Raw genomic sequence first — 14,347 nt, forward strand, 5'->3', positions numbered from 1 at the left:
CTCGTGTCTTCGAGCTCGACGATTTCTAATCGTCGACTTGGAGGAGAATGCTGCGCAGGCTTCGCAGTCCCTGGATTCGTGTTCAGGCGATAGGCAGAGGTTGCACACCTCGTGTAGGTCCTTGTGTGGGAACTTAGCACCACACGTTGGACATTTCTTGAATGGAGTCCTTTCCATGGACTCCGGGCTTGACTGCGTCGAGAAAGGCCTCCTGTTCGTCGACGTAGATCAAAGTTTTTTCTTCGATGTTGAGGTCGAAACGCGCCGGAATGGAAATGAAACGCGTTCGATAACAATACCGTCGAATTGGAAAGGGAATACGCGCCGATAAGTCACTTCTTTTCGAAGTCGATCTGGAGCGTCTCAATCCTCATCTGAACCCGATGGCGGAAAAAAACAATCTAAGGATGGAGCCGATGCCCATGTGCACTACCAACCAAAGGAGGAGTCACCAGGATACAAAAGACTCTCCAAGAGAAAAACAAAGTGCAATCATCCGAGCCCAACACCAGATGGCGATCTATTCATAATGTACCATCTGCAGCCCGTATGCCTCGAACAAATGTGTTCCAAGCTGCAAGGCAAGACAGCATCTTACATTACAATGCATGAAATTAGTCATATTTAATAGAACTCTATTTAACCAACTTTCTTTAATCTTAGAGTGAGAAACCATCAGTTTTTAATACACATAATCAAAGAAGAGGAGGACCTATTTACAAAGCTGCCGGAAAGAGATGACACAAGCTGTGTAAGTCTTTGAGCATCACTAACCTTTCTTCGACCTTTGCCAGCATCTTTAATGGTAAAGTTACCAAAGGAATCGGTCGGCATCTCCTGTATGTCGTTCTTTGGGTCCCAATCTGTTTTTACATCTGAAGTGACTATCTGGGCCTCTTTCACATGATGTTCCTTGCTGTAGCCACAAAAACACACCTCCCTGAAAGTACAGATACCAACTCAGAGAAAGAAAGAAGGCAGTACACATTTTTAAAAGTAAAGAAGGCAAAAGAGTGAAGAAAGTGAATGAGGAAAGCACTAAAGTAGAAGCTAAGGGAAAAGGAAAGGCACTATACCTATTTATGAGTTAATGTGAACATATCAGGACAGCACAACAGCAATGGCAACCATCTTGAGAGGCTGGACCTCCTCACCCATGCAGCAAGCAAGTTCAGGCAGGGATTATTCACAGGGATGGTATTTGAGCACTTGATGGAAGACCAAATTATTGATGAGGATTGGAAGAATTTTTGTTTTACCACACACATTTACATATTACAAGACAACAAAAGGGTCACCTAGTTTGGAAGGATGACAACTGCGGGAAACTGGCAGTTCTCATAATCTGCCAAACCTGTGGTTCCCACACCCTTCTCTGAGTACGAAACTACTGATGAAGTACTAGTTAGTCAAAGGCTGCGGCCTGTCTGCCACATGGTGTAACTTTAATGAATTTTGGGAGGCCTTTCTATTTAGATTACCATTGCTGTTCTGCTCATCTCTAAATTATACAAACACCGCCACCATGTGGCAGCTGTCATAAGTGCCCCCGGTGTTGACAATTAAGTGCTGGTGCAGAGCACCGGAAACCACAGGCTCAAATTAAGCACTGCCGAACAGGTAAAATTAACCATGGTCCTCATGCAAAGGGAAAAAATCCCAGGCAAATTAGGGCCACTTTTTTTGTTTATTTGCAGAAAACACTCCTGCTTTGGATTTTTGTTTTTGAAAAGCAAAAGTGGGTATCAAGCAAGCGTCAACAACATTGTGGTTGTCTCTGCATTTTGCAGTGACTCAAGGAGAAGTCACTGACACTTGTTTGCCTTGGTTCAGGCAATGGAGAATGAAAAACTGGCAATCAAGCGTTAACTTTTTGGTATGGTTAATATAAAAACTGATTGTTCTCTTGGTTGGGATACAGCCTATGACGCCTCTCTTCCTCTGTAGTAGGAGGTGGAGGACGAAAGAATGCAGGTAAGGTGATAGACTGCTTCACGTGACAGGGGGTGACCTTTCATATGAGGCAGCCGCTATTCTAAGCACTAGGTTGTCAAGGGCGAAGGTAGTGAAGTAGGCTGGATGCTCAGCGGCTGCAACTTACTGTTTGTAGGAAGGTGGATATCTGACAATATGGTTACCCCAACTTTCTGCCTAGTGTTTTGCTGGTTTTCGACTTAGTTGGCCTGGGATCCTGCTATTCAGGGCCCCAGGCTATCTGCTCTCTCTATAAAATGGACTCCATTTACTTGGGTCACCCAGGGCATAGGTGCATCCAAGGCCTACCAGGGGCTGAAGCATGTATTATGCCACCCCTGGCTGCCCATCCAAACTGACACCACAGGCTGATCACTTAGCTTGGGTAAGGTGGTGTAATCACCCCTTATTTAGATATAGTATATCTATATCTACCTTACATATAGACACATAGTAACCTATAAGTCACTCCTATGGCAGGCCTTAACAATCCTGGAGGCAGAGTGCTTGGTTTTATGTGAGAGGGTGCCCTAGCATGAGGTGAGCCCCTCTGCAGCTTTCGGAACCATGTCCTTATAGCTGTTCTATGATATAGCCATACCATATACTCTTAAGTGCATTATAATCCTCGCAGTTAATGCTAACTTTGGGTTGGCTTTATCAAAACATGTCGTGTAAGGTGTCAAACACTTTAGAATACTACCCCCCGCCAATTCTGGCAGCGGGGGTAGCATTCCACCCTTCTAGAGAGAAAAGACATGTATGTTACTGCTTTAACCGGTTAAAGTTAAACAGAGCCTCAGCATCACAAAATGGATGCTGCTGCCACAGACACAAGTCTGACCTCTTGCAGCTGGATGAAACTCCGGCAAGGGAGGCCTGGACAATAGGTTTCCTGTTGAGGGAGGTGCTAGCACCTCCCCAGACAGCCTGTAGTGTATTGGGGCAGGGTGGGTTGAATGGAAAGATTCTTTTCCAGACACTGCCAGGGGTACACAAGGTGCTCCATGCATAGCCCGGTTCAAACTAGTTGCTGGGGTACTCCAGCCCCGCTCTGGCGCAAAACTGGACAAAGGGAAAGGGGTGTAACCACCCCCTTCTCAGGGTCCACCCATAGGAGGGACCTAGCAGGTAATCCAGCCCCTAAAATCCGTATAAAGATAGGAGCTGAGTCTAGAGACTTTAGATTATCCTGGTACGAAACTATGAAATGAAACTCTTGGACCTTCGACATTCTATACTGACTAAAAGACTGAAGACATCTCCCTTGTGGTCAAGGAGTGACCACCCTGTGCAAACAGGCACCACCAGTAACTTGCCGGTCTGCTTTGTCGACGCTCCTGACGGATCCCGAAGACTCAGCGACTCAGGAACTGGACTCTCAGACTTCTCTGACTCCGACCCACATCCACAGCAAAGCTGAGACCCGTGGCGGACACGAGAGACGTGGGACCGGACACCCTGGACATCCTACATCTTGCTAACTGTGCAACGACTGAGGCACCCTCGCAGTTGTGCATTGCGGTACGAGAAGCCCCAGAGCCCCAGACCTGAGCGCCATTTGCACCGAAGCTCACACTCCACGAGTGCCGCGTGGGGCCTACTCCTGCATTTCAGCTCAACGCGTCTTCCCGGTTGCTAGCCCGTTGGCTGGTGAGCCCTCTAAAGACGAACCTTTGAATTTGCACCGCTTTCCTGGTTGCTCCAGGCTTGCTCCAGCTTCCCTACAAAGGAGAAGCTCCCCAGACCGTGCTGGTCTGACCTGAAGCCAATCTTCACTTCCTGCGTGGATTGCATTTGCCAAGGCTTGTTGGGTCCAATCCGGATACTGACACCACAGTCAACTAGATCCTTCGCGGGACAGCATGAATCCAGCTCCTGGTCGTCGTCGACACCTCCTGGTCCTCGTGGCTGCAGAGACAAGCTTCACCTCTTCACCTGATTGCATCACGACATCGTCTGGTTCCTTCCTGGTCACTGGCTAGTGACCCAGACTCTGTCCCCTCTGGTTTTAGGTTCTTCAGCTCTTCGATCCACCCTTGGATCCACCCGGACACTCTTCCTTTGGCCGCCTGCAGCACTTCTTTTGCAGATCTCCATTGTATCACCTTCCAGGCCAGGGCGGGGACAGCCCCTGGCTTTATTTCCTCTGAGATAAAGGCCTACTGTCCTACCAGAGAGTTGCGTTCCTCCTCACAATCTTTTTTGGTTGTCCCTCGCTTCAAGAAGAAGAGGTCAGGAGGCGTTAAATTCTCCACGCTCGCACCTACCTTCTGGAATACTCTTCCCCTGTTCCTCAGGTCCTCCCCCCATTATCCAGAATTTCGGAAAGCTCTGAAAACATTTCTTTTTGCCCAAGCCTTCCCACACCAGTAGTTCGTCCTTCCCACTGTCCTATGGTCTGTGTCCCTAGCGCCAAGAAACCGCTCGGTGAATGTGCGCTTTATAAATATTTTAATTTCAATTTCATTGAAAGCATTGAGGAAACCCGACACAAAAAGACACCTATGCACCCGGCTTCCCTGGGTGAGGTAACTCGAGTACTCCGGTGCTCCCATGGGTTTTGACTATCCAGGTGTCCTAGTTTAGAGGGGTTTTGTCGTAGTAGATTCGGAAGTGCCCTAAATCAGTAACTTTGTAACTTCTTCGTTCTCCATTATAAGTCAATGGTAACTCGCAACTGTGATCCCACACTGCATGCGTCTCCCGTGGGTCTCCTACTTCCTAACCTTTGGTTGTTTAGTGTAGCCCCAGCGATTCCCTAGGCCGTAGGCCTATTCACTATTCCTGAAGTGGTCCTTATACCACTTACTTAGTATATGGTTTGTGAGGCCCCTAGGGCTGAACTGTATTTGTGCAACTTATAGTATGCTTAATGAGGAACTTGTGATGTATTTCGATCTCCGACCTCATAAAGAGTTCAGAGGGGTTGTGTTAGAAATAAATACAGATATATTTGATATATACCTTGTGTGGTGTCCTTTCATTTGGTACTCAAGGGATGATAATTGGTAAAACAGATGGCTTCACAAGCTCTCTGAAGTTTTAGCCTAAGACTGCTGGTCCATGCTACCACTAGGATAGCTTGTCTATAAGGTTGACTTTACAACCACCATCAATAAGGGTTGTTTAGACTGGTGCAAGGTGCCCACTAGAATAGTGGACATCATATCCCGGGCTAACTTCTCACACTGATATGTCTCGGAGAAGTAATAGCTACAGGAAACAAGCATTTGCAATGCAATTGGTATCGTCTTTGGGACCTTATATGTATTTAGCTATGCAGCACATTAGCCTGGGTGCTGAAACATCTACTGTTCTTTAACATGGAGGGAAAGTAAGCACCAAACTGCGTGGCACGCCAGGTATGGGAACACATGGGGATAAATACTGCCTTTCAGTGGGAAATGGTATAGTCTAAAGCTCTGTTTTTAAAATAAAAGCAGGGCCTTTGGTGGTGATATCACTGAAAATACAAGATTTAAAAAAAATATATTATTTTCTACAGGACCTCGTGGGAGATAATTTCTATGGACTGGAATATAGAGAATGCCAAAGTGATTCTGGTATTTTACTGACCTCTGCTGGTCGTTTTCTAGCAAGAAAGTTAAATAGACGCAGTTGCCAGAAAAATAAAAAAACACAAAGTCCCTCAGCAGAAAGCAACTCTGGTATTTTACTGACGTTTGCTGGCTGTTTTCTATCAAGACAGTTAAATAGAGGCAGGTGTACAGAAAAACAAGCCCCTAAGCGGAAGCTGACAAGTCCTAGGGCTGATCTCCAGAGCCCACAAAGTACAAACACATATAAGTATATACTAAAGTATATACTAAAGTATATATACTAAAGTGTATACTAAAGTATAAACAAGTTCAAACGGGGAATACATTAAACAAGCATTTGCAATGCAATAGGTCTCGCATTAGGAATGTTTAAGCTATTGGTATTGTAAATGACACATTTTTTATTTTTGTTTTGTTTTTGAAAGTAACAAAATGAATAGCTTTGTCATTTACAATGGCAATAGTTATAACTTTCGCAAATGTGACACCTATAGCATTTGAAATGCAATATGTGTTGTATTTACGTGACTTACTGTATTGATATTACAAATAACAATGGTTTTTAGGTCTCGCGACCTATCGGTGTGCGCAAGCGCATCGAGCGGAGCGAGAATTCAAGTGGCGAAAACATCGTCAAACCAAAGGGCTTTCAGCCCCGCGGTTTTCATGCAGTTCACGTGAACCACGTGATTAAACATGCACGCGCATTCAGGGCCAGCCCAGCACATGAAAGGGCTTCTCCTCCCCTAATTATTCATGGCCGGCCGCAGGCCGGCCGTACTTTCAGTTTCCCGAAACGGCTTCTCCTCACCTAATTAGGGGAGGAGAAGCCCTTTGATGTGCTTCACACCAATGCGCCTCACAGTCATTCCTAAGTCAGTACTCTGCCTCTGCCCAAGACCTGCCTTCTAACACTTTGAGCCTCGCAGGCAGGCCGTGGCCAATTGCTGCTTGTTTGTATTTGCTTCGGCTGCCATTCTTTATTTCACTTTGTCTCCGTGCGTGCATTTATTTTTACTTGCAGAGCCTTTTTCCAATACTTGAACTCGTGTGATCATTTTGGAGGTGGGAGGATCACACATTGTTTGTGGCGACGGGATGTGGGTCTCAGCAGTTCCTCGAGTACTGCTACTTGTTTTCCTTGTGTTCGTTGCCAGTAAACACAGCTGGCTTACAAGCCGAGAGCACTGAGGAACAGTAGGAAAACACATTTGAAAGCGTTTCTACAGCCCGTTTGGCAATCCTTCTGCAGGTCGGCTTTGATCAAGGGATTCTTGAGAGAAGGCAACAATCTTTTCTTCTTGTCCTGGGACATTAAACTCCGAGGTCAGACTCATCAGTCAAAAATGAGAAAAAGGAAAGGTCAACAAGCTTACTAGCAACGCCACTCACACATGCAACGCCACTCACACACGCAACGCAACTCACCCACGCAACCCCACTCATCCACGCAACCCCACTCATCCACGCAACCCCACTCATCCACGCAACGCCACTCAGCAACGCAACGCCACTCAGCAACGCAACGCCACTCATACATGCAATGCCACTCATACATGCAACGCCACTCACACATGCAACGCCACTCACACATGCAACGCCACTCACACATGCAACGCCACTCACACATGCAACGCCACTCACACACGCAACGCCACTCACACAACGCCACTCACACATGCAACGCCAGTCACTCAAAGCAACGCAACTCACTCAAAGCAACGCAACTCACTCACGCAACGCCACTCACACACGCAACGCCACTCATCCACGCAACACCACTCATCCACGCAACGCAACTCATCCACACACCCCACTCATCCACGCAACGCCACTGAACGCAACGCCACTCACACACGCAACGCCACTCACACACGCAACGCCACTCACCCACGCAACGCCACTCACCCACGCAACGCCACTCACACATGCAAGGCCACTCACCCACGCAAGGCCACTCACCCATGCAACGCCACTCACCCACGCAACGCCACTCACACCCACGCAGTGCCACTCACACCCACGCAACGCCACTCACCCACGCAATGCCACTCACCCACGCAACGCCACTCACCCACGCAACAACAATCACACATGCAACGCCACTCACCCAAAGGCACTCACACCCACGCAGTGCCACTTTAACCCACACTGTGCAGTGCACAATAGGTCTCGCAGTAGGAAAGTTGGAGCTATTGGTTTTGTAAATGACAAAGCCCTTTATGTTTTTAAAATGAAAACAAAAATAAAAGGCATTGCTATTTGCAATTGTAATAGCTCCAACTTTCCTACTGCGAGACCTATTGGCAACGCCAGTGCTTGTTAATTTTTTATCAATAATTAATACTTTAAAAAGTTATTGTAATTTATAACGGCAATAGCTTAAAGTTTTGTAAATAACCTTTGTGAAGATTATGTTCAGTGTATTTTATTGTGACGAAAATCCAGGAACAGAAGTGAAATATTAAGATCTTTTTGTTACATTTGTAATAAAGCTTGAAACATTGAGAGAACATATTTTAACCAGGTGTTGTTGAATGGTTGCACAGACTGATGCTGTGGTGGTGCTGAGTGATGTTGTGAGTGATGCTGTGGCGTTCAGTGATGCTGTGGTAGAGCATAGTGATATTGTGGTGCCCCTGAGTGATGCCGTGGTGATGCGGAGTGATGATGTAAGCTATGCTATGTTTTGTTTTGCTATCCTATGTTTTGTTTTGCTATCCTATGTTTTGTTTTGTTACGCTATGCTATGTTTTGCTATCCTATGCTTTGATTTGTTATGCTATGCTATGCTGTGTTTTGTAATGCTAGACCATGTTTTGTTATGCTATGTGATGTTCTGTTTTGTTATGCTATGTTTTGTAATGCTATGCTATGTTTTGTTTTGCTATCCTATGCTTTGTTTTGTTATGCTATGCTATGTTTAGTTTTGCTATCCTATGCTTTGTTTTGTTATGCTATGCTATGTTTTGTTGTATTATGCTATGCTATGTTTTGCTGTCTTTTGCTATGATATGCTTTGTTATGCTATGCTATGCTTTGTTATGTTGTGCTATGTTTTGTTAAACTATGCTATGTTTTGTTGTCTTTTATTATGCTATGCTTTAGTTTGCTATGCTTTGTTTTGCTATTCTATGTTTTGTTATGCTATGTTTTGTCATGCTATGCTTTGTTATGCTATGTTGTGTTATGTTATGCTATTATTTGTTGTGTTTTGTTATGTTATGCTACGTTTTGCTATGCTTTGCCATGCTATGTTTTGTTATGTATGCTATGTTTTGTTGTGTTTTGTTATGCTATGATATGTTTTGTTATGTATGCTTTGTTTTGTGCTTTGACATGTTTTGTTATGCTATATTTTGTTATGCTATGCTTTGTTTAATGTTATGTTATGCTATTTTTGTTATGTTATGCAATGTTTTGTTCTGCTATGTTTTGCTGTGATTTGTTATGCTATGTTTTGTTAGCCCCTTAAGTGCTGCCTCGGTGCATTGGCCGACGGCAGCACTACCTCCCCAGTGCTGCGCACGACCATTGGACGTCCATTCAGCACTAGTTCCAATGGACAGCGCAGCACTGGGGAGAGATGTTTAATAGCATCTATGAGGTTATACTATGCTATGTTTTGTTTTGTTTTGCTATGCTTTGTTATGTTATGCTATGCTATGCTTTGTTATGTTATGCTATGCTTTGTTTTGTTTTGTTATGCTATGTTTTGTTATGCTATGCTATGTTTTGTTATATTATATTTTTTTTGTTATGCTATGTTTTTGTTTTGCTATCCTTTTTGTTTTGCTATCCTATGCTTTGTTTGGTTATGCTATGCTATGTTTTGCTATCCTATGCTGTGTTTTGTTATACTATGCTATGTTATGTTTTGTTATGCTATGCTGGTGTGGGGGTGTGAGTGAGGGTGTGGGGGTATGAGGGTGTGGGGGTGTGAGGGTGAGGGTGTGAGGGTGAGGGAGAGTGAGGGGTGTGAGGGTGTGAGGGGTGTAAGGGTGCGAGGGTGAGTGAGGGTGTGTGAGGGTGAGAGGGTGTGTGAGGGTGGGAAAGCAACACAGAGCATGGGTGGGGGAACCAACATGGAGGGCACAGGTTGTGAGGTGGAGGAAAGCAAACTGGAGACAGCAAGAGCAGCAAGAGAAGAGAGCAATGTACAGCTTAGATGGAAGTGGGGAAAGAAGCACACGGGCCACAAAGCAACGCTTGGAGAGAATCACAGTCGGGCGTGTGCCTCATGGAGGGGGGCAGGGGCAAAGAAAAAGGATTAGAGACAGCAACACGGAGCGTGAAGAGAGAAGAGAAGAACACTAGGGAGACAGCTGGAAAACACATGCACCAAAGCAGAAAGCACTGTGATGTTAGTGGTTCGTTAAGCATTATTGAGAGACAGAATCATCCTAGAAGCGATACAACAGAAAACAGTAACGTCAAAGAGGCACGTCTTTTGTTCTTTCCAGATCTGAACCCCCTCTACCCTGGCTAGGAAAAACAAGCATTACCAAAGCCAATAGATTTCATCTTAAGGACCTATTAGCTTTGCCAGCGATTTTTAGCGATGATGTACATCATCCACGAAGCTGCGCATCATGATTGATGAATAATTTTTAACAATCCTGTGAACCATCAAGCATGCACTCTCAAATTGACGCAGTGCTTTTTTTTCTTTTTATTTAGTGAGCCAAGTTGGATCGGCAAATAAAAAGAAAAAATGTGCAAACGCATTTGTTTTTAGGAGGGTTGGGGAGCAACACGATGCGTGGGAGTGGGTAAGTAACATGTGGGAGCAGGTGAGGAAAGCAATATAGGGGAAAGGTGGGGCAGAAGTGAAACAGGCACGAGTAGAGTGGAAGTAACACAGGGGAACCAGTGGGATGAAAGCAACACAGGGACAAGAGTAAGGTGAACGCAACACGGGGGCATGACTGGCATTAGAAACATGTGGTACAAGCGGGATGGAAGCAACACAGGGGTGCAAACTGAATGGAAGCAACACAGGGATGCAAGCGGGTTGGAAGCAACACAGCGGTGCAAGCGGGGTGGAAGCAACACAGGGGTGCAAACTGAATGGAAGCAACATAGGGGTGCAAGCAGGATGGAACACAGGGGTGCCAGCGGAATTGTAGAAACACAGGGGTGCCAGCGGGGTGGAAGCAACACAGGGGTCACAGGTGGGGCAGCAACATGAAGGGTGCGGTTGCATGGCAGAAAAAAACAAACTGGCTAGAGGGAGCAACGTGGAGCACAAGAGTTAACAAGAAAAGAGTGGCAGACCACATAAACGTGGAAGGGCATGTAACCACGACCACTGCCGATTTCCAGCATCTGTGACTGCTAGGCAGTCTGGTGACAAGAAGGGGGGATGGAGTGAGTACAAACAAAGAAGCCTGATTAAAGCAGAGGAGAAGGGAGGGGGAGTGCGAGCAAAGGAGCCATTAAAACAAGCTGTGGCATTGCGCAGAGGGGGGCGGGGGAGCGATTCCTTTGAAGTGTAAATAAACCAGCATGAGTGCGGAGATGTCAGTGAAAGCCTTGAGAGAGAAGCTTTCAATTAGCATCTTCTTGTAACACCTTTGCATACGACTTGTGATTGTGACACAACACTGAAAACAATCCCACGAAATGTTGGCACAAAAACGAATACGAAAACCAACCTCGCTCGCAAAATATAAAAAAAAAAGCTACTCTCCCTTCGATTTAGACCCAACTTATCCTCAAGCGCCAAAAATATCCTCATAGGACGGTGTGCATATTACTATTCCGAGTAAAATACTGTTCAGGTTATGAAACAAGGATCACAGGAAGAGAACAAAAGAGAGGGATAGCAACAAAAAACTAGAATCCTCCCCGGCAGCAGGACATACAGCCAGTGATTACCTGCTCATTAACTTTTAACAAAAGACGTGCGTGTGCACTGCCGAAAACGAAACCTGTCGTGGGGCGGGACTACCGTCTTCTGCGGGAAGCCCGCGCCCATGGAGTGGCTGGCCAGAGGAGCAGTGGTGACGTGGGACTTCCATGCCCGAGGGAGAGCCCCGTGGAGTCTGCAAAAGTCCGGAGTGGCGCTGATGCGGTGAGTGGGGCTTACTTGTACTGGGGGTGGCTTGGCAGGGGGGGTATGTCTCTGTGCGCTCGTGTGTGTGTGTGTGTGTGCGCTCGTGTGTTATGTTATGTTATAACCTATTTGTAAAGCGCACTTTGACCAAGGTTTCATGGCGCAGTTATGAGTTGACTGTTCTGACATGACTTCTGTGGGGACGGTTGATTGAATAGGCATAATCAAGATGGGATAAGACTAGGCCAATCACAACTTGTATCAGTGCTGCCTGGATGAGCAAGTGATGTATCTTTTGGGTCTTTCGCAGTTGGAAAAAAACATTTAGAAACTACTGTACCTACTTGAGTGTTTAGAGACAGATCTTTGTCAATAGTCACCCCTAGACTTTTTACGGAAGAGGAGGGTTTAGGGAAAGACCCTAGTTCTGCTGGCCAATAGTGAGGGCCCCAGGAGATACAACTATCGCCTATCAGCAGTACCTCCGTCTTTCCGGGGTTCAGTTTCAGATGGTTATGATCCATCCAATTGCGGATGAACACCATAGTGTCCTGGAATTTGGAAATAGATTCAGTGGACTTGTCTATGGTGAAGGAGAGCTGCAGATCGTCTGCATAGTTAAATGTTGTTACTTTCCTCTGTTTTAAGGCTTTGATTAGGGAAAGTAAATAGATGTTAAACAAGTGTGGGGATAGGGAGGAACCCTGGGGAACCGCACATGTGGTATTCAGCCCTGGCGCTGTAAAATTTGCCAGGCGAAAAGCCTGTGTTCGGTCTTCCAGAAAGGAGGTAATCCAACTCAAAGCTCTGCCCTGGAAGCATGCGCGTCCGACACGGTCCACCAGGATCTTATGGTCCACCGTGTCGAACGCGGCAGACAAATCCAAGAGAACCAGAGCCTGGGGGGTTCCGATGTCAGCCTCCCTACGAAGCTCGTCCAGGACTGCCAACATAACCATCTCAGTCGAATGCCCTGGACGAAAGCCGGCTTGATGAGGATCCAGATGTTCGGACTGTTCAATAAAGGCAGACATAGATTTTGTAACATGTGCCTCCAAAACCTTGGCTAAGTATGGGAGCAAGGAGATGGGGCGATAATTAGATGGTTCTGATAAGTCGGCGCCAACCTTTTTTATCAGAGGGACCACAGTGGCGTCCTTAAATGATTTTGGGACGCAACCTTGAATGAGTGATGAATTTAAACGGGGCAGGGCAGGTTGAGGAATAATGGAGAAAACTTCCCTCATTATATGTGGGGGGCAGCAGTCACGGGGGGATCCAGATTTGACTTTGGACATCAAAGAGGTGAACGCTTCTGCATCGATTGTAGGGAAACTATCCGTAGTACAGGTGTGTGTGTGCGGCGGGGGGGTAAGTCTCTGTATGTGTGCGTGCGTGTATGTGCGCTAGTGTGTGTGTGTGTGTGTCTGTCTCTGTGTGTGCGAAAGCAGGGGGGTGTGGCTGTGTGTGTTGGAGGCTTTCAAGGGAGACAGGAGATGGTGAACGCGTGACCTGATCCGATTCAGGTGTGCTGCGCGGGCCCATCTCGTCTCCTTGTAAGCAGAGCCGCCGACAATAGGTCTCTCGCTGCGACAGGGCTTTGCCCTGCGTCGCAGGTGCGAGACCTAAAAAGTATTAATTAGATAAGGACTCCACTGGGGCATTATGAAAGGGGCAGGTGGGCACATGTTGATGAGACCCTTCAGAAACCTCTTAACTATTGGTGATTTGAAAAGGGGTGGATGGTCTGCGTGATAGAGAAAAGTGACAAGGTCTTTTACTGTCTTCAGTGGGCACACCTGTTGGGCCAGTGTCAGGCCCAAGAGTGAGATGTCCGATAAGTGGGCCTTAAGAGGATCTACAGAATTGTCTGGGAACCATTTGACAAACTTACTGCATCTCCCAGAATATACCATTTCAGTGGAATGTCTGCGAGCGCTTAGGATAATATCTACCAATTCAGCAGCTACAGAAAAAGGATTGTAGTTCCAGGCATAAAGGTGTAGGCTCTGGAGATTGAGATGCAATACCTACTGCAGCAATTGCGAAAGGAGGTCTACCCTGCGAGGGAGACTGAACTGAGCAGGGGCATGAGGAGAGGTGCATCAGGACTGCATACCACACAGACAGACGGACCCGGGCTATTAAGATGACTTGGGTGCAGTTTTAGCAGATTTTCCTAAGCATTCAAGGAATTCAGTGGCGGCTAGCCTGTACTGAGGGTGGTAGGAGGGGGCTGGTCACAAACAAAAAAAAGAAACTGCCCTACCCAATAGTGGCGCTGCTTTCAGAAACATGAAAGCATGGCAGGATTAGATAGAACAGCTGGGTTAGAGACCTTTAGAATGTGCATGTCTGGCTGGCCGTCCCAAGAAGGCCAGCCAAACAGACATGCGTATTTTAATGCACATATCTCCCTGCTGTTGCCACTCAGCAGCGCTCGCATCCACCCCGTCCTGAATATTAGTTTGGGACGGGTTGCTAAAAAAAAAAAAACTGTAATGATATTACCATTTTATTTTTCAACTCTGAAACTTGTGGGGTGTCGCTCTTCTGCTTTAATGGAGGAACTGGCCCTGAAGGAATCAAGGGTATGAGGGGAGGAGGTGGGGGTAACGCACAGTGAATCAGACAGCTCCACTTCAACCAAAACACATCCTGCCCAAGTCGTCCTGCAATGGATACAGAAGGGCACAGAACTCTGGGCACTCAGCATTGTTGTGGGTGCCGAAAAGTTCAACCTGAGGTGTAC

The 14,347-nt window shown here is 46.4% G+C and overlaps 1 protein-coding gene across 1 annotated transcript in view; it reads right to left on the reverse strand.

Annotated features, from left to right (window-relative positions):
- LOC147693361 (transient receptor potential cation channel subfamily M member 2-like) overlaps positions 1-14,347 on the reverse strand; it is a 1,943,547-nt gene that overhangs the window by 1,760,684 nt on the left and 168,516 nt on the right. Inside the window, exon 3 of the mRNA XM_086933684.1 lies at positions 775-940. Within this exon, the coding sequence (XP_086789810.1) occupies positions 775-940 (166 nt within the window). The remainder of the gene's footprint in view (positions 1-774; positions 941-14,347) is intronic.

The sequence above is a fragment of the Lissotriton vulgaris genome, chromosome 8 (genome assembly GCF_964263255.1).
Source record: "Lissotriton vulgaris chromosome 8, aLisVul1.2, whole genome shotgun sequence".
Classification (NCBI taxonomy): Eukaryota; Metazoa; Chordata; class Amphibia; order Caudata; family Salamandridae; genus Lissotriton; species Lissotriton vulgaris.